Raw genomic sequence first — 24,952 nt, 5'->3', positions numbered from 1 at the left:
AAAGTTTGCGCTTAAATACGAACAGAAAGTACTCTAGATGTTAGCTAAGCTTTTACAGCTAACCGATGCTACCTTAAGGAGCAGAGAACGCTCTTGACCGACGTCAACTGAATGCGTGAGTGGTCGTTACGTCAGCACGTCGCGTTCGAACGTATCGGCGGGGTACCAAGAAGCAGCAAACTGGGGAAAAGTTGCCTTCTGGTCGATCCTGTTTAGTAATTTAAGAAAAGACGTTTTGGGGAGAAAAACGACTCTTTTATTATCTGTCATTTATTGAATGGCATTCGATTTCAGTTTGGTGTATTTATCTGAACCCAACAGACTCGGCTTTCATCGTGATATTTCTTGACTGCCATGGTGAGTTATACTCCATCAATCTGAACAGCTAACAGCAATGCTAGTGGATATTTTACGTCGGTTAAATCCATCCCTTGTTATTTCTTGCGCTTGAAGACGTTAAATCGTTGGACTCTGTGTTACAGACCTGCAAACTGAGTGGCCTGTTCAGCCTGGACGAGGACTTTGATGATGAGGTAACGCACCTGGTTCATATGTCTGATTATCACAGTGTCCTCTTTCCATTCGGTGATCTGCTGACCTCAGTTTGCTTCCTGTTGTCCCAGGATGTGCTGGGGACAGACTGGAGCCCCTGCTCGGTGGCAGGGCCATCCAAAGCGGCAGCTGTCGTGTCATCCTGCAGCCTGCGGGCTTCTTCTGTTTCTCACAGAGACCAGGAGAAAACGTGCCATCAGCCAACGGGAGAGAAACTGGCTGAACTGTGCAATGGCTCGGTGTCAGGGAGCGCCATGCACAGTGGTGCTGCACAAACTGTTGCTCAGGGGTTGAGGCAGATCTCCTCTTTCTCTGCTTCCTCTAACACATCCTGCACAGCTCAGGATGATTTTGATGACTGGGACGTTGACCTGGCCGACCTGGATGAATGCGACAACCAAACAAGGCAACTTTCTACGCCTGCAGCAGCTGAGCCTCCGTCTTCAGCGAAAACACTGAGACCTTCTACTTATGTCACGATCCAAACACCTCCTACTAGGAGCCTGCGGGACACTTCTAGCTACTGTAATTCTATTGCAGCTCCACAGACTCTTTTTTCTGCACATCTGCAGCCTCCAAGTACCAGTCGTGCTTCATTCCCTGCAGCTCCTCCACAGACTCCCAGCAGCTTTTCCAGGATTCCTGCCGTTTCCTCGGCACCCAGCAGTTTCTCCAGGATTCCTGCCGTTTCCTCGGCACCCAGCAGTTTCTCCAGGATTCCTGCCGTTTCCTCGGCACCCAGCAGTTTCTCCAGGATTCCTGCCGTTTCCTCGGCACCCAGCAGTTTCTCCAGGATTCCTGCCGTTTCCCCGGCACCCAGCAGTTTCTCCAGGATTCCTGCCGTTTCCCCGGCACCCAGCAGCTTTTCCAGGACTCCCAGCCATCCTCAGCAGCTACAGAAGCCGTGGATGACTCCACAAGCCGCCTCTCAGCCTCGGAGTCTCTTTAATACTGTCTCCCCGGGGCCTCCTGCCTCTGTGAACTCCTCCGCCCCGAGCCCACATCCTCTGCACACACCGGTCCTCACCAACCGCCTGGTCCAGCTGGTGTCTGCGTCCACCAAACTTCCCAAGAAGAGGCGGCGCTCCGAGGCTCACCAGCCCCAAACGAGACGCTTCCCTGGCCCTGCAGGCCTGCTGCCTCAACAGGTTGGATCCTTTCCTGATTTTTTTGTTTTTCATAGCTTGTTTTTTTTAAAGACTTATGAGCTTATTTTCTCACTCCTCTCAGCCTCAGGGTCAGAATCTGGACGAGATCGTGGTTTCCGTTCCTAACACTCCTTCTCATGGGGCTGTGGCTCGACTGCCGAGTCAGGTAAAGAAAACCCCACAGGCAACCCACCGGACACGTCGATACAAAAAGCAAACAACTTTTAAATAACTCGTGTTGCAGAAAGTGAAAACTATTCCCTCAAGCTAAGAGAATTAAACATTTTTCTCCAGCCTGCAAATACTCCCACTAGAGGAAACCCAAATCTCACACCATTTAGAAATTTAATTAAGTTGATTTTTGGATTAATGTTCTTTTTAGAGCCTTATAAATAAATGAAATGATTGCAGCAGATATAATTTGGTCAATGTTTACAATGAGGCATGACCAGATTTTCAATCTTTCTGTAATTTACTGCTTAAATCTGCAGAGTAGAGCTGCACTAATGAGTCCTTTTACAGATTTTGAATCCTTGCAAATATAACTTCTATGTTTTGACTTGGTTTTATATTAAATGCTGCAAATTTTGACCATGAAAGATTGGATTTGGTAGAAATGGGAAAAGTGGTGCATTCGTTAAGGTTGAAAACTCATGTTTCATGTTTGCCATGGAAGAATGTTGGGCTGTAATCTGAATTAATACCAGTAAGTGAGTTCTGGTGACTACTGCAGACTTGTTTCTGAATTTGGTTTTTAAGGTTGTCATGCTTGGGTTTGATCTGCATCATTTCTTGTTTCACTCATAGATTAACAACCACAACAAAAATGCATTCAGCATCAGAATTATTTAAAATCTGCTAGAGTCTGTGTCTCTTTGGATATGCGTTTTTTTTTTTTTCCTTTTGGGTGTTTGTCAAACTTTCTTTATCACCTACTGCTGCACGCTTTCATTGCCTCCTGGGGAATTGCTGCTTTTAAGTTGTTTTTCTCCTCTGACACAGCTGCTGATCTGTTGTTTTTCCCCATCATCAGTGGTAGCCTGTGTGTCCGCGCTCTGCACGACACGACGGCGGCCTTCCCTTCTAACTAAGAACATTTTCTTCCTCTTTACAACACGGAGGATGTAAACAAAACTGATTTTTTTTATTTTCTCTAACCGTTTCCTAACCAATCCAGTTCCTGGTTCTGTGTGGTTAATCAGATTTTATTTCCATGTACAGTTTTGGCCTCTAGCTGTATTGAAATTAAGAGTGCTGCTTTGTGTTTCACTGCTGAGTCATTATGCATTTTTGTAATATTAATTTTCTTCTATCTTCAAGGCTGTCCTGTGTTTACTCAAACCGAGGGGATACATTTTTCAGTTATATTGCTTTCAGGGTTTAATGAGAATAATAATAAGAAAAAAATGAATCTTGCTTAATTTATTTTTAGTCCCACAGGCCAGTGGTTCTGAACAGAAACAGTTTTAAGATTCTGACTGATTAACTGGATCACAGTTTTAGTACAAAGTCATTCTGACTGTGTAAGTTGTGATAAATCCAATTTATTTCTCTCTCTCTTTCTAATCTATCATTTGGTGCTTCCAACTCTTTAGCATCTGCGACAAATATCTGGCTCAGTTGGGGGTTTACTGCAGTGAGATTCATCCAACAAGTATTAATATATTGGAGCTGGTGACGGTGGAACTTGTAACCATCCTTTGCAGTCGTCTGCACACTGATGTACTTGATAACTTGGGCTCAGTAGAAATCCATATCACACTATAAAAGGGAACATATTGTACTTCACTTTGTGTTTCTACTGCTTAAAGAAACAGCCCAAGCACTTAAAATAATAAATAAATAAAAAAAAAAGACTTTTGGCAATAAGTTAATGTTGTTTGATGTCTGAAAAACGAGCCATTTCAAAATCCTCCGGTATGTAACGTCACAAATCAGCAGGCACTGCTCGTCACCTAGCAACCCCGGCCGTTAATTTGATCAGCTGGTTTTACCGCTCCATGTGCTGTACAGTGTCTGCTGGAACTTACCATCCAGAAACTACTTGCTGCATTCTTGTTGGTTGTGCAGGAGGCTCCACTTCTGCTTTTCAAGGATGTGAATGCACATCTGTTTGCAGCCATTTTCATGTGTGAGCGTAAACGTTGAGTTGGGGGAGGGTGGCCAGCAGCAGCTTATTAGGATTTAAAGTGACAGGAGGGCCTAAAGTAGCTCACCCTGTTATTATCTGAATGATTTTGTGCAAAAAAACTGTAACGAACATGTTCCAAGTTGCCCATAGACCCATCCTAACCTGTTCATGGAAGCATAATAAGTGACCTTTAACAGTTTTGCACCTCTTTGTGTTGGTCTACACCGTCTGAAAGTTGGAAAACTTTTCAGATTTACAAATACTTCCGAAAGGCGCTGAATGCGTAGCAGCATTAAGGACGCCGTCCCCTCTGTCGTTTCAGTGCTCCAGCTCACAGTCTGAGGAAGAGGAGTTCAGCGGCTGCGCCTGGGCGGCGATGAAGGCTGAGATGGGACTGGATGAGAGGAATCCGTCGTGCTTCCTGCACACCTACAGCGTCGTCATGGTGCTCCGAAAGGTAGCGCACTCCCGAACTTCCCGTCGGTGCTGCCGAGTATTTAGGTCAGGCGCTTTTTAACAATGATTCATCATCTTTAATAACAGCCTGTGTGACTGCTGGGGGTCTATTGGCATAATCAAGACAAACGGCGGCGCGGCTCTTGAGGTGTTTTATGATTATAAAAAGTATGATCACTAATCAGTCACACTAATAGGGACTCTGCTGCGGCTCTGTTCCCTCTGTGGGCAGGAGCCACTGGAGGCAGCGTCTGTGAGTCTGAGCGCACACGTTGGCCTCTGCAGCGGCCCTCGCGCTCCGTTCACATGCGAGTACAGAGTCACTGGGAGGACGCCGGCTGAGCTTGATGAGGTTAAGCTCCTCACAATAATATCAGCTTCCCAAAATCTGTGTTTGCATCACTGAGCAAATTAGCGCGCAGCTTGAGCTTGTTCCATCTAATGAAGTGGAAAGAGAGGATCATCCCAGCGGTAAATCCTGCTCAGATCTGCGAATTTCTTATAGCTGCTGTTTGTGTTAATGAATCAGCAGTGAAAGCGGTGATATTTAAGGCCGAGGTGATTAAGATGCTCACTTGGAGGATCTGTTGGAGGAGATGAAAGCAGGAGGAATTAAAGGGCCGGTTTTCCCCGCAAACAATTTGTCACACTGACAAAACCTCTCGGCATAAATATGAAGTAAATAAAAACGCAGCGACACCTGAGAGCTGCTGCGAGAGGAAATGTTGAGTCAAATCAATCACACGCTTCTCAACTTACAAAGGTGTCTTGGCTCGGATCAAGGAAGGGAATTACGAGAACGCAGGCTCAAAATAATTTCAGCTGCTTTAATTAATCGGCAGGTGAGAAATCTGCTGTCGCTTCTTATATCTTAACAAACGGCATGAACTTTGATGCCACTATTTAATCTAACAAAGACATTATAGCTGCATATTGAGCAATAATATCATATTAGGTATGGGTGATATTGACTACTGCAATATTTTCTGGTACTAAATAAAAATCCTATTCATTATTTTTCAGGCTGTGACTGCATGGCACAGCATTCGTAGAGCCACAAATATAAAAAAAATTCCCATTTATACTATTTTTACTGAAAATAGTGATTTATTTTATTCTAAACTGTCATATTTTCAAATTTATTGATTCTCTCATGGAACAAACAGTGAAGGGAAATAACATTTCTGATCATCATTTTTTACTTCTCTTCAGTAACTGAAATTGATCATGATTACAATAAATTAAAATTGTAATAAATAAACAATGCCATAAATCCCCAACCCTACATAATCTGTTGTTGACTAATTGTGTTGGTTAAAAAGCTTTTTTAACTGTTTATTATGGAAATTACGTGACTGCGACTGTGTTTTACAGCAATAATAGCCCCACAAACACAAATGCTGCTCTGTAAAAACATTCTTATTTCTGATCAGCCTCCTTTGGACACATAAAGAAATGTGATTTATATAAACTGCATTTGATCTTATCTTCAAATTTATTGATGGTTTCATTGAACAAACAGTGAATGAAACAATCCCTGACATTGCAAACAGTTTTAAACATCCTAAACTGGAATTTATCACGACGATGGTAAACTAAACATACAGTAAACATAATTAAAATTTGAATTATCCTGGTTTCTAAAAGCGTTTTTAGGGTTTTCTAATACATATGCAGCAGTATTTACAGTGTGGGAACAGGAAACATTAACCTGCCTTCTTTTTAAAGACTTGAGGAAAAGAAAAAGTTAAAATGTTTGATTTTCTCCTTGTCCAATCAGGCTGCTCTAAAACAGCTACCCAGAAACAAAGTGCCCAACATGGCCGTTCTGCTGAAGAGCATCATCCACACGAACGCCGACGCTAAGGCCGTGTTTAAAGACCCAACAGGTAAAACACACACAAACATTTTATTTGTGTGCATAAGACTGACATTACACTGTTATAAACATGATATAACACCTGTTACAAACATGAAGGAGTTTTCATGACGTGCCATTTAGTGAATAATGAGCCTTTTAATGCAAATCTGCATTAAATGTTTCATTACAAGTGCATTAAAAGTGTCCACTTTGCATTATTTTGTAAATAATTACATGTTTATACAAAGTTGGATTAGAACTTACATTAAGAGTCAACTTTGCATTAAAAGAGTCATTATGTACCAGATGACACTTCATAACAGTCATGAACATTCATGAAGACTCCTTCATGTTCATGACTGTTGTCAGGTCACACCGCTTCTAATAAAGTCTTACCAAACCCATCATAAATCACATCAGGAGTTTATATGAAATGTGAAACATGTTCTTTTGGGAGTTGTTGAATCTGGAGAAACACTGAAAAACGCTCATTCCGGTTTGAAGAAAAAAAAAAGAAGAGATTTCAACCCACAAGGAGAGCAGCGAGATGTTTTTTCCCCTTTTTTTCCCCACTTTTGACATTTGCTCTTGGAGCATTGGCCTCGCTCCACGTGGCATTGGCAGCAAAAGTTCAGCTGCTATAACAAGCTTGGCTGCACACACACTCATGCATGCAGGACACACGCAGGCCAGCCCACGTGTGTCCCGCGTCTGCAGCAGGAAGCGTCCTGATGTCCTGAACTTGTCCCCTCTCCTGCTCCGTCCGACTCCTTCCTCTGATCCGACGCAGAGTCTGTTGCCATGGGCTCCTGAGCGCTGCCGCATACGGTGGAGCTGATTATCAGCAGGAGTGGATGTTTTCCAGCTCTGGACTTAAGTGCCTATTAGTGATTCAGTTATAGTGGACCGGAGTCGGTGGTGGGTGGGTATTAGGTGCTTCTGACACCAGGAGTGACTGTTCCTCTCCGTAATGAGCCTCCCGCCCACTGGAAGCTCTACAGCCTGTTTCCAGAAGAGCTGCAACATTTTCTCACTCCTACAATCTGATTTCTAATAGTAGGAATGTAATTCTCAGTTTTTAGCTAAATGACATCTCGGCACCTTCAGCTGCACAAAGTTTCATTGTGGAAGTGGAAAGTAGCAGCTTGTGTAGGTCAAGGAAGTTAAAATATGAGAAAAAAAATGTTGAGTTTTTTTTTGTTTGTTTTTTTATCAGATTGTTGTTTTGTTTTGACGCGCTTAAATTTAGTTTTTATGTTTTAATATCAGACAAATGTAACCCAGGTAAAAACAAAATGCAATTTTGAAATTATGACTTCATGGATTAACTGAGGCCTGATTATATCCAGACTCATAAAAGCAAGAAATCCTCAGGTAGAACCGGCGTGACGGCATGAAGTAGGCTAAAAGAAATTTCGAGTAGGGCTGCAATCAGATAACATTCTTTAGATTTTTTTTTATTTAACCACCTAAGCCACTCTTAAACTATGTTGGAAATACATTTAAAGATGCAAATAAACAAATGAATTCCTTTTAAAATAAGAAAATCATTTTACTGCCTAAAATGCAATAACACAGCATTCCCTTATTGACCATCTGCAGCACATCAAACTCGACGCCCGTGTGCTAAATTTGGGACACCGTAGCTTTTTATGTGGCCTCCAGATTCTAGACTGGACACCAAGTGTGCTTAAATATCATGTTATCACTCAAATCAATGCAGTTTTTATCTGTCTACTGCTAAATTATATTAATCAGTCCCTCCAGTTTCTTGAGAATTGTCATGGAAATTCACACAAAATCAACAAATCCCCAAACCTTTTAGCGCTGATACATAGTTGGGAGTTTATTGCAGATTCTTCTCAAAATTTGTCTAAAGTTTTCATACTTGTACTGAACAGCTGCCTCAGCCTCAATTGATGTCAGATTATAGCCCATCATCTATACATCGAGTAATAAAAAGTCGCATTTACCGTCATAAGTGCAAATATTTCCAAATTAGTACCACAAGCAATTAGATTTTTTTTCTAAAAATTACAAAAAGTATCACGGAATCCTGGAGAAACTGAAAAGATGTTCAATATTATTTAATTTTAAGAATTTATTGATATTTTAACAGTTTTTATCAAAACATTCTGGGACAACTGGCCCTTTAAGAGCCTCCAGGATCTTGATTTGACCCCAAATGAATTTGACACTGCTGATCTAAAACAAAGGCTAAAAACAGGCTTCTAACATCAACTGTTACATTTGGATTTTATATCATCAGACATGGTGGCGGCGGTGTCATGCTGTGGGGAAACTGTGCTTCTTCAGGACCTGAGCAACTTGCTGTAAACGTTAAGCTCACTGTTATGACCCCCAAGCATTGCCCTGCTGTTGTTTTTCTCTGGAGTTGATATTTAAAGGGTAGTTTTGTTGTTCCTGAACTGCTGTAAAACATTTTCTTCAGGGTGGTTGGAGGAAATCCAAATGTCCACCCCACTTGCTCTGGGTTTTTGCTGAGATTTTCCACCCAGCAGCCAAGAGAAGTAAAATCTGAGAGAGATCAGCCGGTGAAAAAGCAAATCTTCCTGAGCTTTCCCAGCAGGAGAGCAGCTGCTCCTTCATATTTCTGTGATCCCATCTCTCTCCTCAGTCTGGTGGGTTTGCTGTATCTATTCATGGCTGTAATTCTCAGTCATTGAGGAGCTGAAGTGTTTCAGAAAGGTATTTCCACACGTCCGTTTTCTAAGAAAATCCTCATTTTAGAGCAAATGTTGAATTGAAAGTTTCCTGCTGTGAGAAGCTGTCAGCAGCACTTATTGTAAAGGCCAGAAACAATTTGTCAGACTGTTTTTCTGAACTTTTCTTGTTTTAATGCATGAAAATTCATCCCTATTTATCAGGTTTAATAGTTGTGTTGCGGCTTGTGTTGAACGGTAGGATAGATTTATTTTACCTTCTTGTAGCTCTGTTATCTTGTTGCGTCTAATTTAGGATTTGTTCTCGTCTTTACAGTTGAAACCAGACGTTTCTCATCACTGTGGCATTTAGGAAATGGAAATAATTTTTTAACTGACCTAAAACAGAATCAAATCAATCAAATTTTATTTGTATAGCACATTTCAGCAGCAAGGCATTTCAAAGTGCTTTACATAATTAAAATAAAAACAGTATGTGAGAAAGAGAAAGTTTGCTCTCCCCCCACCCAGAAAAGACGGCGTTTCTTTTTATCAGCCGTATGTAAATTTTGATTCCAGATGTATTTTCTAAATGGAGAGAAGAGCCGAGGTCTGACTAAACAATAAGTACATTTTAAATTAACAGAATAGGTTTTAAGGACACATAAAAAACATTTGAATTATCTCTTTTTATTAAGTGTTTTTTTTTAAAGTTATTCTTTATTCTGGTATGAACTTTTATTTCTACCCGTTTGTTTTGTTTTCCGCTTCTTCCCAAATATATCTCTGATGCTATTTTAATCAGAGAAAAATAATTAAAATTATTATTGAAAGAAAAAGCGTATTCTAATCCACATTTATCAATTTAATTTTTGTTGTGACACTTATTGATGACGTTTTGTTTTTGTTTTCAATGTAATATACCTTGTTTTTTTCTTTGATTTTTTTGTTTTATTGCTGCTACTCAGTCTGCTATCTGGTTAATTATTTTATAGATCAATGCCCCTCCTTGCTTTTTGTCAGTTTGTAATGTTTGTTGCATACGCACTAATTGGTGAATTTAAAAAAAGACATCAGTGATCAGATTTGGCTCATTTTCTCTTGATCAGCTCTGATCTTTGATATATTTGGTTTAAATCTGATTCCCCTTCCTCCCTCCAATTTGATATATCAAAAGTAATCTTTGTCACTAGTTGTGAATGTAAACACGTCAACTAACAGCATTTTGTTTGAAGAAAAAAAGTCTTTGCTTTGCTTTACAAATGGGAGATGATTGCGTTTGAAATTCCTCCATTTATTTATTAATTTCTTTGTTTGATTTAAAGCTGCTGCCTCTATCAAAGCAATGGCAGCACATTTTCCTCTTTTTTTTGATCATAAACTTCTTTTCATCTTTTCTGATTTGTGGCTAAAGGGGAGATTCAGGGAACGGTGCATCGGCGTCTCTTAGAAGAAAGATGTGAGGAGTTAAAAGCCGGAGCTGTGCTGCTCCTCAAGCAGGTGAGACTCGTTAGAAAACGCTTCACATGCCTGACCCGGAACTGATCGCAGCTATTAACAATCAGTTTGGCTTTGTTTTGGTGAACAGGTGGGTGTTTTTTCTCCCTCCCATCGCAACCACTACCTGAACGTGACGCCCAACAACCTGCTGCGGATCTACTCTCCTGCTGGGGTCAGTCTGTCCACTCAGCTCCCCCCGTTTGTCTTGGTGAGCGCCAGCTGGGGACGGGAACCACAGCAAACCCATAAAATGTTGTCTTAAAACCTTCCTCGCAGGCTTTTAAACCCCGTTTGTACGCCTCCCGCAGGAGCCGACGGTGTCGTCAGCGGCCCTGGCTCCAGGCGTCCCTCGGGAGCCGGTGTCTCGGATGCAGCTAGAGTTTGACGAAGAGGATGACGAAGGGAAACGGGACAAAGGGCGCGCGGAAGGAGGCGAGGCCCCTCGAGTGCAAAGGCTCAGTCAGGGGAACAAATCGGTTAACGGCAGCAGGAATCCTGCACAGCAGGAACAAGTCTGGGACGCAGGTTGGACACAGATTATGAAACTCTGAGTTATGGGTGGAAAACATACATTTTCAGTGATTTCTGCCTAAACATGATTCTCTAGGTCACCAACAACTAAAGATAAAATGTTACTTTGGCGCGATACTTTAAAGTTTATTCTCTGAGCTACAGGAAGCCAGTGTAGAACTGGGTGATGTGCTCTTCCTTCCTGGTTTTAGTCAGAACACCAGCAGCAGCCTTCTGGATCTGATCGATTTTTTTTTTAGTCACACCTGTAAAGACGCTGTTGCAGTAATCAGTGCGACTAAAGATAAACGGATGGATGAGTTTCTCTAGATCGTGCCGAGACGTTGTCCTCCAATCCTGGAAATGTTCTTCAGGTGATAGAAGGCCGACTTTGTAACTGTCTTTATGTGACTCTGAAGGTTCAGACCCAGATTTGCTGATCTCTAGTTTCCAGCTGTAATAACTGAAGCTGTGAGTTGACTCCAGGTCGCTCCTCTTTAGGTCCAAAGACAATAGCTTCAGTTTTGTTTCTGTTCAGCTGGAGAAAGTTTTGGCACATCCACACATTTGTCTGCTCTAAGCATCTGTTCAGTGATTGGACGGATTCAGAGTCACCCGGTGACATCATAATGTAGAGCTGTGTAACCTGAGCCGGTGAGAAACGCAATACAAAGGTTCTGCCTCTGGATTTTTGTTGAGGAAAAACATAAAATATGATTAATTCCATTAAACATTTTTTAAATGTTAAAATCTACCCTATTAATTCATCAAAACTGACACATTAAAGTTCCAGTCCTGTCCCACTAAATATATTTGTGCTGCTCCTAAAAGGTAGCAACACTTGATCCACCATGCTGAATGTTACGTCTGTATGCAAAGACTTTATACTTATAAACAGCCAACGGCTATCACACTTCAAACCTTTGCAACATTAATCCAATATTGATCATACATAAGAAATGTATTGTGCAGTCTAATTATTATGCTGGCTTTCCCGGTATAAGGTGATTAATTTACCTGCACTGCTCTAATAATTAAGCTAAGCCTGGATGTTCCCATTGGCCGGTTGCTTCTCCTCCTCGATGCACAGCCTGCAGGTTTCATAATGTCTCGGTGTGGATTCAGGTGTACAGAATTTGTTCTATTGTCAGGTATTTTTTGCCCTCCAGCTCTTGCCTGCAGGCTCACACATGGGGTTGTTTCATCACAATCACTGCATATGTTGCTGCCTGTAAAAAAGCATTTGTGTGAGAAGGTACTGTACATCCACTAACCTTTGAATGTCACAACCTTCAAGCCAAAATATCAGCGCTCATCTTTAACAGCAGTCACTGCACTTTATGAGCAGACAAGAATTATTTATTTTTCTTTTCCTCCAATTATTTAATTCCAGGAAACACTGTTGCAGTGCTGTGTCTGCTGTTTGTTTGCAGATGACGACCTGGACGAACTGCTGGGAGAGATACAGGAGGACGCCTACGGCTTTTGACATCACCTTTCCTGTTTTTCTGACATCGCAATCCTTAAAGTCACTTTTCAAAGAGCTTGTAGCTAAATATGTATATTTTATGTTTACGTTTTTTTTCTTTTTGCAGACAATACCAGCTGTATTTAATTCAGTAAACATTGCAGGATAGACTTATGCATCACTGATTTATTTTTGACGTCGCTTCAAGAAATTTCACTACATCGTCTTTGCTTATATGACAGAAGATTGTTCTGGTAATTATGCAACATTAAAGCTGTTTTGTTGCCTCCCTGCTGGTGTTTCTTGTTGGTTTTCTTGCATTTTTCTCATGTAACGCAGTGATGTGTCCCCCGACTGTCCCTTCCAGCGGTTCGTTGATGGAGAGTGTTTACCCAGTGCTGTCTGCATCAGGGTGGAGCCTCACCGTGACTAACATGCTCTTGTGGAGGGATTTCCTCCTCGCACTCTGAGTCCTGCACTATGTCTGCCTCACTGTAGCAGATTCAGGTTAATCCTCAGCTGCTTTGTCGTTCCAAGGAAGAAGAAGCAGCTTAAGTGTCGTATTTAATGTTTAAGAGGGAGAGGGAATTGGATGATAAAATGTGTCTTGTTTGCAGTATATGCCCTTTGTTGGAAGGTGTTTGTACATTTAAACGCCTTCTGTGTTTTATGAAAGTACAAAGAGTTTCAGTGCGAGTCTCGGGCTGATTACAGATAAGCTCTGTTATTCTCCATATGTGCATCCTACAAGAAATTACAATCCATTTTGCAAACACACACAAAACGGATATGAAATATGAATATTTTCAAGAAAGTGTTCAAAAGGTTAAAGGACATATGGCTGGTTTTATCGTTGCATTTCCCTCCACAGTTATGTTCCAAAGACAAAGCATACCTTCTTACATGGCCATCATACTTCCTGAACTCTGGTCTGACGTTATGAAGAGAGTTCAGCGCTGTTCTGGTAAAATTGGTTTGTACAAAATCCAAGTCTGAAGGATGTCCCAATTCATCTTTTCCCTTTTTCTCTTTTCCATTTATTCTCATATCTGGGATGTTTGGTTTAAAATTTAATAAATGTATAATTTATTGGTTAAAAAGTTTGGTCTTTTGAAGATCATTTTTCAAAGAGGCCAGCGAATATCAACAATCCACTAATGTGAAATCTTGACTTTTTGACAAGTTGAGTCAGAGTATATGGTTTGTATAAGACCAGAACTTTATCTTCAGTATATTTCTTGCATCATAACCAGCAGAGGGTAGCATTTTACACCCTCTTTTTTTTTATAGTTCAAATCCTGGCAGACCTCATTAGCCTGCTCATAAGCAGATCAGATCTGGTTTATAAAACTTTGAATTAGAAAGGATCTCCAAAGCTGTGTGCTTACAGAATTGGCTCTGTATTTTATTGCAAGTTGGAGGAAATCTGCACATTTTACTAATTTACCTTTTGAAAAAACACCTGCACCCCATCTGGTCAAAATATGCAACATCATTTTAATTGGCAAGGTCATAATTTTCCACAACAGCTAAACTGCAACTAGTCCAGTTTTATCACTCTGAATTGGTGCAGTCAGGTGACGCCCTCTAAACAAGTATTTTCTCTCATTTATTGAGATTTGGAATAACAAAAAGAAAGCACATTCATTTCTTTTGTAAACTACTGTGAACTCCCTGAAATGGCATAAAGAAATCCCACTGACACCAATTACTTTTTAACAAGTCCCGGCTTTCCTGTTTGCTTAAATCCAGGGGCTGTGAAATGAAGAGAAAACCTCCATTTCAAAACAGACGTATTTGTAGGGAAAGCCATAATAAACGCACTAAAGTCTCAAAAATGTATATAAGCTGCTTTCACATTGTATTTCTGAGGTCATTAATGTGTGAAGCCTCAACGTATGGATTACATTATGACTGCTTTCCTATAACAGGATTTAAAATAAATGAATGAACTCTAAAGGAGGTGAGTGATTACATTCTCTAAATGTCAATCGACATAAAGAAGTGTATTTCAGTGTAGTATTAAAGTGTTATTACCTCCCAAATTAAAAAGGGAAACAAGAAAGAATGAAAATCTAGATCTATTAATCTTGTGGAAGGAAAGTTATTTGGATAGATGAAAGCAGATAATATTACTAAAGCATTAGGCTTAACTTTGACCCCGGGAGATTGTTTAATCTCTGTAAAACTACGCTCATTACCGCAGTGGGGGAAAAAAAGCAAGATTTGCTTAATTAAGCTGCAAAGAAACCACTAAACCCTGCAGCTGTCTGGGACCACAGCAAATTTGATTTGGGAAAAAAGACTGTGATCGACAGACAATGTGTGAAAGAGTGTTTTGGACTCAGAAGCACAGATTATTTTTGAACTTTCTTTACTTTTAATGAGGGCTTTGGTGTTCCTGCAACTGGCTGAACCCAGATGAAAGTTCAAAGTGATGGGGAAAAACTCTTAACAGCTTTTAAAATCAGATAAGCAGTATTCATAGTTTCCTCCTATTTATTGAAAGACTCTAAAATCCATAGTAAATATTGGTGTTATTGATTGTGCATGTCACTTAAATTAAAATTTATCCAGTTTATTTATAGAATGCAAAGTCTGAAAATTTCAATTTGGTTCCATATATTTTGAGATACAAATCCAATTACACAGTAATACTCTAATTATAAAAAAGGTCAGAATCAATGTCAACAAGTAAGACATTTTTGAAGACACACGGGGAGCTGAACCCTCAAGAGAGGAGACTATTAAGAGGAAATCATTCCTACTCTTCTAGGAAGCTAAAGTAAGCCTTCTTTCTGGGAGCAAAGTGCTCTTTTGAACACATGAATCTGGGGAATTCATGCAGACAACGTGGGTTGGTTTTTCGTCTAAGAAGGACTTTTAAAAATATCTGTTCTGCATTTAACCTCTAGGACATTGAAGAAAGGATTTCCCTCTGATTTTCAAAATAACTCTTTGCACCATTTTGGATCACAATGGATTTTTACTCAATTTATTTTTCTGGATTTCTTGTAATAAACACCAGTCCAGCCTAAAAAAAAACGTATCAGTCTATGGAAAAGTTTATTCTGAGATGTTTGTAATTTCGGTTAATTCTTAGCTACTTTTACGAACAAACAGCAGCAGTTGTGAAAGGTAATTCCCAAATCATTTCAAGCATGAAGAAAAACATCCAGAGAAAGTTCTAGTGGATATTTACCTAGATTTCCTAATGATCCCAATCGCCATTGTTGTCGTTCTTCTTCTTATATTTTATGGTGGTTGGCCCAGTTATGAAGGTGCACTACCGCCACCTACTGAACTGGAGGTATGGACAGGAGACAAATTACGGTGAAACCAACTTAATTAATTTAATTAACAATTCAGCTAAATTATCTCCAGCAGATGTTGTTGGATCCAAACTGCAGTTAAAAACTAAAGAAAAAAATTCCAACCGCCAACAAACTAAAATAAAAAAAAAAATTAAAAAAAAAACATTTCCATTTTTTCGGGCTGCGCATGCGCAATACTCAAAAGAATCACGAGTGGACCAGAACACCTGTTGTTTTCGCAACAATGTCTCGTTGTTTTCGCCAGTAAAAGTGACGGTGAGTGTTTGTTTACACAAGTGCTTATAGTAAAGTAGTTAATAGTGTTTTGGGGAGTTTCTTCGATAAACTTCAGCCTCCATTTATCAGGAAAAAGATGGAAGAGAGGTTGCAAAAGAAGCGTTTTGGCCAAGAAAATTCCACAGCAACAGGTGAGCTAATTAACCCAACAGGTGCAGAACATTAATAATTGGTTAACTTCAGTAGAGTACAAAAAAACGTACAGTAATTTTTTTAAAATAAAATAATTTAAACCTGCACAAAAAGCTGCTATCCCCTCAATGTTTAACTTTCGGTGATTCTTCATTAATTTACCACCCGGATTCCTTCTCTGTAGCCACTTTTCATGTGCTGCTTTTCCTTAAACTTTACAGCTTTAATTAAACTGTCGAAACTTTGAGAGAACGTCCTAAAGGTATTAAGACATAATTTTATAACGCACAGTTTCATTTGGACTCCTCATTACGTTTTAATCGCCTAATTATGGATATACAGTAATCGCTCAGTAATTGAAGAAAATGAGCTAAAAGCATGCAGGGATTTGGCAAAAATTGTATTTAACTTCAGAACGCAGTTTAAAGGTAAAGCTCATTTCCCTACGCTGCTTAATAAAGTGATTATGTGTATCTGGGATTTAGGTGTAATAATCAGATGTTGTGCAGTTTATATTGCCATGACTGTAACTTGATAAACATAAAGGAATAGTGAGGTTTAGCTAATGTTATTGTAATGTGTGTTCAGGAGTTTAATTCCTCTATTTTGCATAGTTATGGTGGTGAACCAATCATCTACTTGCACATAGTGTATTTGAATTCTGATTGATAACATAGCAATAACAATAAAACAAAAATCTGTTTAGTATAATTGGTTGTGTGTTGTAGGCATTCTGCTTGCCTTGTAATTTGTATTTCAGATTGTTTCTTTAACATTTCCTTTTATTTTGTCCAACATTCATGACAAATTTGTTTTCCTAAATATATAATGGCCTAATTTAGCAGCGACACAAATTCTGTGTTTTGCAAAGTTTGAAGCTTTTTCTTGTTACAGGAAAATTTCCTTATTAAAACTCATCATTTTTCAGAGAACCGTATAGAGAAAAAGACGCCACCAAAGTATGATAAACTTTAATTGCTAACAAGATAATAGGTTATCATCAGTCAGAAGTGAAGCACTTGCAACAATGGACTTGATGCAAAACTTGCTTTTTTTTGTATTTGAGACATAGGCAATTTTTAATTGCTCTTGAATAAGCAGCTGTAGACCAATGATGGATGGGATTGAAATCCAAAACCGAAAATATAGTTATTTGGTTATTTGTCTTTGAATCTGACATGAGATGAAAAAAAGAAGCTTTTTTTTCCACTTTCTCTATTCTAGACTCAGATCAAAAATGCAAAGCGGAGAAAAAAAGGCTGTGTGGGACATAATTGAATTTTAATATTTGATAAATCGGGTTTGGGTGTAAATTGTTCATGTGAAAGTGCAGATACTGGCAAGACGTCTGCCCTGGAACCACACACCAATTTGATTACAGACTTATTGAACACTGGAGTTGTGTTGTTCCACCACTCAGATGGATTTTCTCTTTATCCTCTGTTCTGCTCTGTTGTTTTTCTGCCTCCATAATTACATCATGGTGCATTAAAATAGATGTACTGTAGATTATTTCTGTTGGAATACCTTTAAAATGATTCAGTTGACTTTTATCAAATGTAACCAAGATATTTAACAGCTCATAAATAGCACCTAAATCTCAACTGTTTTTTTTTTGTTTTTTTACTACTTTCATTACAACAACAACAAAAAAAATCAAATGAATTAACTATAAAAAGTAACTGTTTTTTTTCTTAAAGTTGACTTTAAAAAAGGGTCTTATTTTTAAAGATCAGGTCAAAAGTCTAAATTGTAACATATTTTACCAGGTTTTATCAAATCAACTTTTCCTTGTAGCAGTTTTTGCCAGTTGCACGTCTTTTCAAGTCTAATGTCGTCTGTTGTGGAATAACTCAAATATTTTAATCATCAAACATCTCCAAGGCCTCATTAATTATTATTTTTGACTGGGCTTATTAAATTATAAAATCTGTCCAAAACTCTGGACATATTTTGATTTCCAGAAAAGAGCACACTTGGTCCAGGTCTGAAACTCTTCAATAAAGCAATCAGCATTGGTATGACAATGTTAGTCATTTTTTAAAATGCAACAATATGTAAAACTGGGTAGAAATGAGTATTTTTGCCACTTGTTTGTGTGTCAGGGGGGAGATGGGAGTGACGTCGGCCATATTTGTTCTTCTGCCACCAGGTGTTTTCCAATATTTAGCTTCTGTCGGTTAAAGTGGGCGGAAATGTTTTGGTTGGTTTGCATATATGCCATATTGTTACTATTTTTGGATGGGTGGGTTGAACGGTGCTCCAAGATGTTTAAAACTGAAGTGACTAAACCATTGGAAATCGCAAAATCACAAAAAACTTTCACACAAACCACATACTATTTCAGTGAAAGAGATGCATTTATGAGAGAAAATGGAAATAAAGTGAGTCAATATGTTGCATCACTGAATGATGGGGAAGCAGAAATACACTTTACAAGAATATAACTAATTTAGCTCATGGTCACATTTTCCACTCTAATTGTAAACATGTTTTAATGTTTTTTTTCTGTGGTTGACCACTGGCAAATGCAGTTCATAAAAATCCCTGGCAACAAGGTCAGAGAACTTCGTCATTGACATGCAACACATACCACCTACTTTCCTCTCTAGCTGGCACTTTTTTCTGCTTCATTTCTGACAACAGCCACAATTTAATGTAAACCATCTGCCAGAGATCAATTAGCAGAGTTTATTTTAAAGGTTTCTTTCAGAATTTTCTTTGGACCAGGTGTTTTGTGCTGCGATTGCTGCCTGGACAAGGTGGCTTTGATCAGATGGCACACCAGGTGGTTGGCAGTTTATACAGCATTTGCATTTAAATTTTAGTCCCTTTAATTACTTTCTTTGCTTTAGATGGCTTAAACTGTCCAGTTAGCACCCATAGGTGGCATTTTGGATCACCACCAAGCAGAACCTTGCCAATTGTTAGTAACTTCTGGAAAATTTTACATGTGGAGTTTTTATTTCCAGCAAAAAATGGTATCTAAAAAATTCAGTTCTGACCTGGCTGATTGAAACATGGAAGACGATAAAGAACCATTAAACATGGGCTGGAAGTGCAGATAACTTCACAATGAATATTTAATGCTTTGACTAGGATGTTTTATTTGTACCAACTCGGATGGAAAAGAAGTTGGTAGCAATGTCCGAAAGCCAAACAAAAGTAGAATACATTTTAGTTTACCTTAGGAGTGTGAGTCAAATAAAAGCTACAACAGGTTGATGATAAAGCTGTGGCGATCACCACCTGATTGTTCCAGCCAACTGAATCTTATTTGCATGAAAAAAGGTGAAAATGTCCACGAATAATCCTTTTTGTTGCATCAAATGCTGAGAAAATGTGAAAAAAATCAAGTTTTAATTTGATTAAATCTCCCCACTGGAAAAATTAAGTGCATTAATTTTATTTTTAATATATATATACATATGTATTTTTACAAAATCAGATGCTACTGATGGTTTTAGAGGTTGAGTTCAATTCCAGCTGCCTCCCAACACACTAGTATCGTGAATTAAAACAGATTTTTATTTAAACTGTCCCGTTATTTGGTTCGATATCCTTTAACAAGATTCTGCAGGCCTTCAAGTTCATTACTTTCACTGCTTAGTTCATTACTTTTAGAAACTGTGGAGTACTTGGTAGATTAGACCAACATTTAGTTTTATACTTTTAATGTCAGAGCAAGACATAGAGAAACTTGTTAGTTTACAAATGTAGAACAAACTTAGAAAGTACCATCATCTTACCAACCCAGAACAAGAACCAAACATGGAGAACCAACATTTAGCTTTGTACAAATCTAGAATCCAACCCAGAACATCTGGAGCCAACATTTAGTTTTATACCTCACTAATCTTACAACATTTAGTTTTATCAGAACCAGAATCCAGAGAAACCTATACTAGTTTATCAATTATGGACTACCTGCATTGCGAACCAGTATTTAGTTTAATACTTGGTTTTCTTTTGGTTTTGTTGTTTTGTTTGTATTTCCTTCTAATTGATGTAAAGCACTTTGAACTGCCTTGTTGGTGAAAGTGTGCTTTATAAATAAAATTCGTCTGAGATCCATCACCTATCTGAGGCTCTGTTTGCAGTAAAACCCAAATGTTTTGTAGCATTTTAGTCCTCAGCGACTTGGTTTGACCAAAGGCTCCAGAGTGAAACCGTTTGGAAACTAATGCAAAATAAAACCATTTAAATTTTTGTTAACCGATGCGGATTGGAAAACATCTACCTCACTTGAATGACATGTTTTCTTGTTTATCCCCATTTTAAAAGTTGCTTTACCAACTTAAAAGGGAAAGTATTAACAGAGCGGTAAACTGTTTCTGTTTACCGCTCTGTAAAGCATGAAAACGAGCAGCAGCAAAGGAAACTGTGCGTCTATCAATGGGCTGCAGCCCTCAGGCGGTAATTGACTGTTTGGGATTTGCATACATATTCCTAAGTATTGTACTTTTTCTAATTACTATTGAGTCTATCAAATTGAGCTCATAATTAATGCAATGTTTTTTGTTTTTATTGCCTACATCTAGTCCAAATCATTTGTAGTGTTACGTTGTTTACCTGTAGCGTTGCAGCTTTGTTTCTTGTTTAACTCCATTTAACACCCTCACACTCTTCTGCTATTTCTTCCTTACCATTTCCTCCTCCAGTCTCCTTGTATCACTTCACTTGGGTTGCTTTTCGTTTTGTTTTTTATAAATAGTCTAACAAATATAAACTCAATGTACAAATCTGGGCTCAAGTACGTTCCCATTACTGCGTTTACGTCGGTGTCCCTCACCTCTGCTTGTGGGTCTGGATTCCTTTGGGTGACATCCTTGTGACCACGTTTCCCTGCTTCCCCTTTTTTTTTTTTTTTTAGTTTCCTGTCTTATTTTTGTCCTCAACCTAGATCTCCCTGCCTTTACTCCTCCATCTCCACTTCTGCTTCACCACCCATGACACGCACCCCTCCCAACCTACCCCACTCCTCCACCACTGTTCCTCTCTCCTGAATGTCTCTCCAGCTGATTGTCTCCCGTTTTCCACTCGTCCGTCACTCCATTTTTTTTCCCCTTTTTGTGGCGGCTAGCAGCGGAAATATGAAAAAGACGGAGACAAATGCGAGCGGGGGAGGAGAAAAACATATTCAATAAGAGACTTTGCTTTGGGGAGATCAGGCGAGGAGAGTGTTGGCTTCCCTCCTGTCTCTCCCCTCTCTCCTCTCTCTCGCTGCTCTGGCTCGGTGTAAAGCATGTGTGTTGGTGTGTGTGCGTCTCTCCCGGCTCGGCTGTTGTTCGCCGCCGCCACAGATGAGCAGGGAAGAGGAGGTAAAGCGGATGTCTCTGGCCAGAGGAAAACAGGAGGAGTTTGGATCGACAAGCGAGACTAACCAGCGGCTCTGATCATCAACGGCTCTCCTGCTGTCTTCCCTACACACACACACACACACACACGTGCGCTTGTCAGGCTCACTCACACACACTCACGCCAGCTGGATGTCTCCTCGCTAGGCTGAACGAGAGAGAGGTGCTTTGGCTTGTCATTAGTTGAGGGCACGGGAGAACATGAGAAGCCTTGACGCGTGTTTGCATGCGTAGTGTTTCTGAATGGAGATGAGCCGGTACTTTGTATACACGGGCTGCTTTTATTTGCTCGCGGCTGAAGTGACTCTCACCTCCTCCTCAGAGTGTCACACAGGACTTAACTCTGCTATTTTTGTCAATGAAATCGAGCAGCTGCGGGGGGCAATGGAGGATGAAAAAGGAGGAGAGGCATGTTGGGATTTGGGTGTGTGTGCTGAGTGGATGTTTGGGGGTGTAGTGGAAGCCACAGGCGGCCTGGCAGCCACAGTAACTCTCAGTTCAGGGGAGTGAATAAGAGTGGAAGTGGAGAGGAGAGGGATGTCCTGAGGGAGCATCTTTCTCCTCATTCGCTGATTCTCTGTGGTACTTCCTAAAGTCTCAGCTTTTCGCTTTATTCACCCCTTGTTTGTCGTTTTGTTTTTAAATTTGCTGCTTTGTCAGTTTCCTGTTTGCGTTTGCCTTGAATCTCCACCTTTTACCTTTTACAGTGTAGATAATAATGCTTCGTCTCTCTGTCCAGGTGTGATCCCACGGAGGCTCCCTGGCTGACCAGGTGGAGGGCTGAACATGGATCTAAAGGAGGGTTGTGGCAGTCAGGGGAGCCATGAGAGCTCCAGTTTGCGCCCCACCTCCTGGCAGGCCTTCGCCGGTACCAGCACGCTACACGGCCTGCGCTTCATCTTCCCATATGGTCAGACTGGGGCTCGCCGCTTGCTCTGGGCTGCAGCCCTGCTGGCCTGCCTGGGACTGTTCGCTCTGGAGAGCGCAGAGAGGCTCGCGTACTTCCTCTCCTACCCTCACCTGACCAGCGTGGACGCCGTGGTGTCGAGCAGTCTGGTTTTTCCCGCCGTCACCATTTGTAACCTCAACATCTACCGCTTCAGCCACCTGACCAGCAACGACCTGTACCACGCCGGAGAGCTGCTGGCGCTGCTGGACGTGGACCTGGCCATCCCGCAGCCTCACCTGGCGGAGCCGGATGTGCTCGCTTTCCTGCAGGAAAGGACCAACTTCACAGCCTACAAGGCCAAGGCGTTCAACATGAAGGAGTTCATGGATCGGGTCGGCCATGACCTCGAGGAGATGATGCTCTACTGCAGATACCAAGGCCAGGACTGCAGCCATAGCGACTTCAAAACTGTGAGTGATGACCATTTTCTTTTTCCTCTGCTGGACTTTGTCCAAAGTTTCCCTCCTCTTGTGAGGTCTGGAAGGTGCATGATCAGTTTTTAGTGCAAATAAAAAGTTTTGACGTATGCTGATAGCTGTGCTTTTCCTCCCACGGTGCACAGCTGGGAGTCTACTAACTGGTTTTCTCATGTTTTGCTCCACATGCTGCTTGCTAAGCTTTGTTCTGCTGACACATTCTGTGCTGCTGTCTTGTTGTTGTCCTTAACCTTGAAATAATAGTGTTTTTTTGCTCAGTGGCAAATGCAGAACAGCAACAAATCTGAAGTAATTTAATCATGGGAGTAAAATTAGAGCTTTCTCCTATTGTGAATTCCTTCAAAACATCACGGCACTTACTTTCATTTCTGCAGTGAAGGATTTTAGTTCAGTTTTTAAATTGAAGCAAACAAATGGTGTTTTTCTCAAAGCTTGATTGTTTTCAGGAGAAAACAAAGTATTTGCTGGGCAGAATGTGAATTCTGCTCTCTCTGGTTTTTGTTGGGGGTAAAATTAAAGCCTCGCTTTATGCCAGAGCGAAGTGAGCAAGTTTTTGGCACCAATTTGGTTTGGTGCTTCACATCCACTTGTTGCACACTTAAACTCCCTCAGACTGAGGGTTAATGGAGTCCAGCAGTGATTAGTGGAGCTGCTCATGGAATTGAAGATGAGTATGCTGCAGAGGAAAATATTAAAACTTTTGATGCCTCATTTGTTCCCATCAACTTAATAAAAATAATTTCTGGAACTTGTGCAGCGATAAAGACGCTTGTGAAATATATGCATGTAATTACAGACATTCTGGCTTTTCATTTTAAAAAACGGCTGCACAGATTCATGCTGCTGGAATGCGTTTATTCTGCCACTAATATCTTTGTGACTTGACGACTTGATAAATGTTTAATTTTATTATGTGATCTAGAACTGTATCTGTTCTTGCACACATAACGCACAACCCATGGTAAAAATGTATCTTATTAAGCGTGAGATTTTAATTTATTTGCAATATTGTGTATATTCAAGCATAAAAATGAGAGTTTTTTTCTGTGTTGGGCTGCTCCTGTTTTCACATTAAAGGCTATCAGTTCTATTTGATGTAGCAGCAGGGCAACATAGTTGGATTGTGCAAGGCTATTTTTAGAGGTCTGCTTCCTGTGGTAGTATGAGTGTTATGGTATAATCCATAGTATTTTAATGTACCACTGGTTTGCTGCATGACCTTTCTTAAAAAGCATTAACATGCAGATTGAAATGGGAATATCTGTGGCAAACCTGAATAATGTTGAATCTGTGAATGATTATCTGCTTCTGTAATATATCCCAGTTCTTAGGGGCAGGTTCTGATGGCTGTAGTTTCTTTATTATTATTATTATTTCAAGTTAATAGCCAAGTGAAGGCACAAAATGAAGTGATTGCATTAAGGACAGGATATAAGATATAGATATATTTTTGTACTCAAAAATAGGGCAGAACAAAGTACTTTATATTAGTGATGCATCATATATAGTTACTAACATTGGTAGCGGCCAACATTAGTCATTTTTTAACATATTGGTTAAAAAATGACTGAAAATCTCTACTTTATGCAACAAAAACACAAGGCAATGAAAAAGGTTTGATTTTTAAAAAAATACTCTTTAAAATCCTCCTTCCATTTTGCATAGTAAAAGTGTAATAATGTTTGATAAATGCAGTAATTTTCACATTGATCAGTAATAATTTGAAATCATTTAGCTTTACTTTGCTTTATCACACATTACCTTTAATATTTTACCAATCAGTGTTTTTAATTTGGACTAACTTGCATATAAAATGGAAATTAATAAAACCAACGAGCCTTTCTTTTTACGACCCGTTTCTGTGCTTTTACAGTTAAGGTCAAAATTATTAGACCTCATGATGAAATCACACAAAATGTGATGTTTGTGATGTTTCCATGGAAACGACCAGTAAAATAAAATGAAAAATGTTCAAAACTCTGCTTCCAAAAGAGCAGAAAATAAGTTGGAGTTTTATGTTTCATTGATGTTTTGAATTGCAACAAGAAAACTAAAAAATAATTAATAATTCTGACCACAACTATGCAACGGGGTTGAAAATGCCCCCAATTATTTTTGATCAAGATAAAGTTTCCAAAAGAAGTTACAATTAGTTTGCAGTACTCTATTCATTTTCT

General features: G+C 39.7%; 1 protein-coding gene and 1 pseudogene across 2 annotated transcripts; both read left to right on the top strand.

The window, feature by feature from the left end:
• Window positions 1-82: 82 nt before the first annotated feature.
• hrob (homologous recombination factor with OB-fold) lies at window positions 83-12,582 on the top strand. Its single transcript, XM_014971519.2, has 10 exons — window positions 83-357; window positions 483-533; window positions 624-1,700; window positions 1,783-1,866; window positions 4,154-4,288; window positions 6,068-6,176; window positions 10,226-10,311; window positions 10,400-10,519; window positions 10,620-10,836; window positions 12,255-12,582. The coding sequence occupies exons 1-10, from the start codon at window positions 355-357 to the stop codon at window positions 12,308-12,310; spliced, it is 1,938 nt and encodes a 645-aa protein (XP_014827005.2). The 5' UTR covers window positions 83-354; the 3' UTR covers window positions 12,311-12,582.
• A 2,801-nt stretch (window positions 12,583-15,383) lies between these two features.
• LOC106906294 (acid-sensing ion channel 2 pseudogene) lies at window positions 15,384-22,862 on the top strand (annotated as a pseudogene). The gene is made up of 2 exons (XR_015763912.1): window positions 15,384-16,031; window positions 22,129-22,862. The product of XR_015763912.1 is annotated as an acid-sensing ion channel 2 pseudogene (transcript).
• The last annotated feature ends 2,090 nt before the right edge of the window (window positions 22,863-24,952 follow it).

Source organism: Poecilia mexicana, unplaced genomic scaffold (assembly GCF_051168715.1).
Source record: "Poecilia mexicana isolate PSO_F unplaced genomic scaffold, ASM5116871v1 scaffold_8, whole genome shotgun sequence".
Lineage (NCBI taxonomy): Eukaryota > Metazoa > Chordata > Actinopteri > Cyprinodontiformes > Poeciliidae > Poecilia > Poecilia mexicana.
The sequence above is the reverse complement of the archived record's forward strand: the minus strand, read 5'-3'. Positions and strand labels throughout refer to the sequence as shown.

Excerpts from the sequence above, each read along its gene's own strand:
- hrob (XM_014971519.2), top strand. Across the intron at positions 1,867-4,153 it reads TGGCTCGACTGCCGAGTCAG|TGCTCCAGCTCACAGTCTGA; the intron begins GTAAAGAAAACC and ends CTGTCGTTTCAG. Across the intron at positions 10,312-10,399 it reads CTGTGCTGCTCCTCAAGCAG|GTGGGTGTTTTTTCTCCCTC; the intron begins GTGAGACTCGTT and ends TTTGGTGAACAG.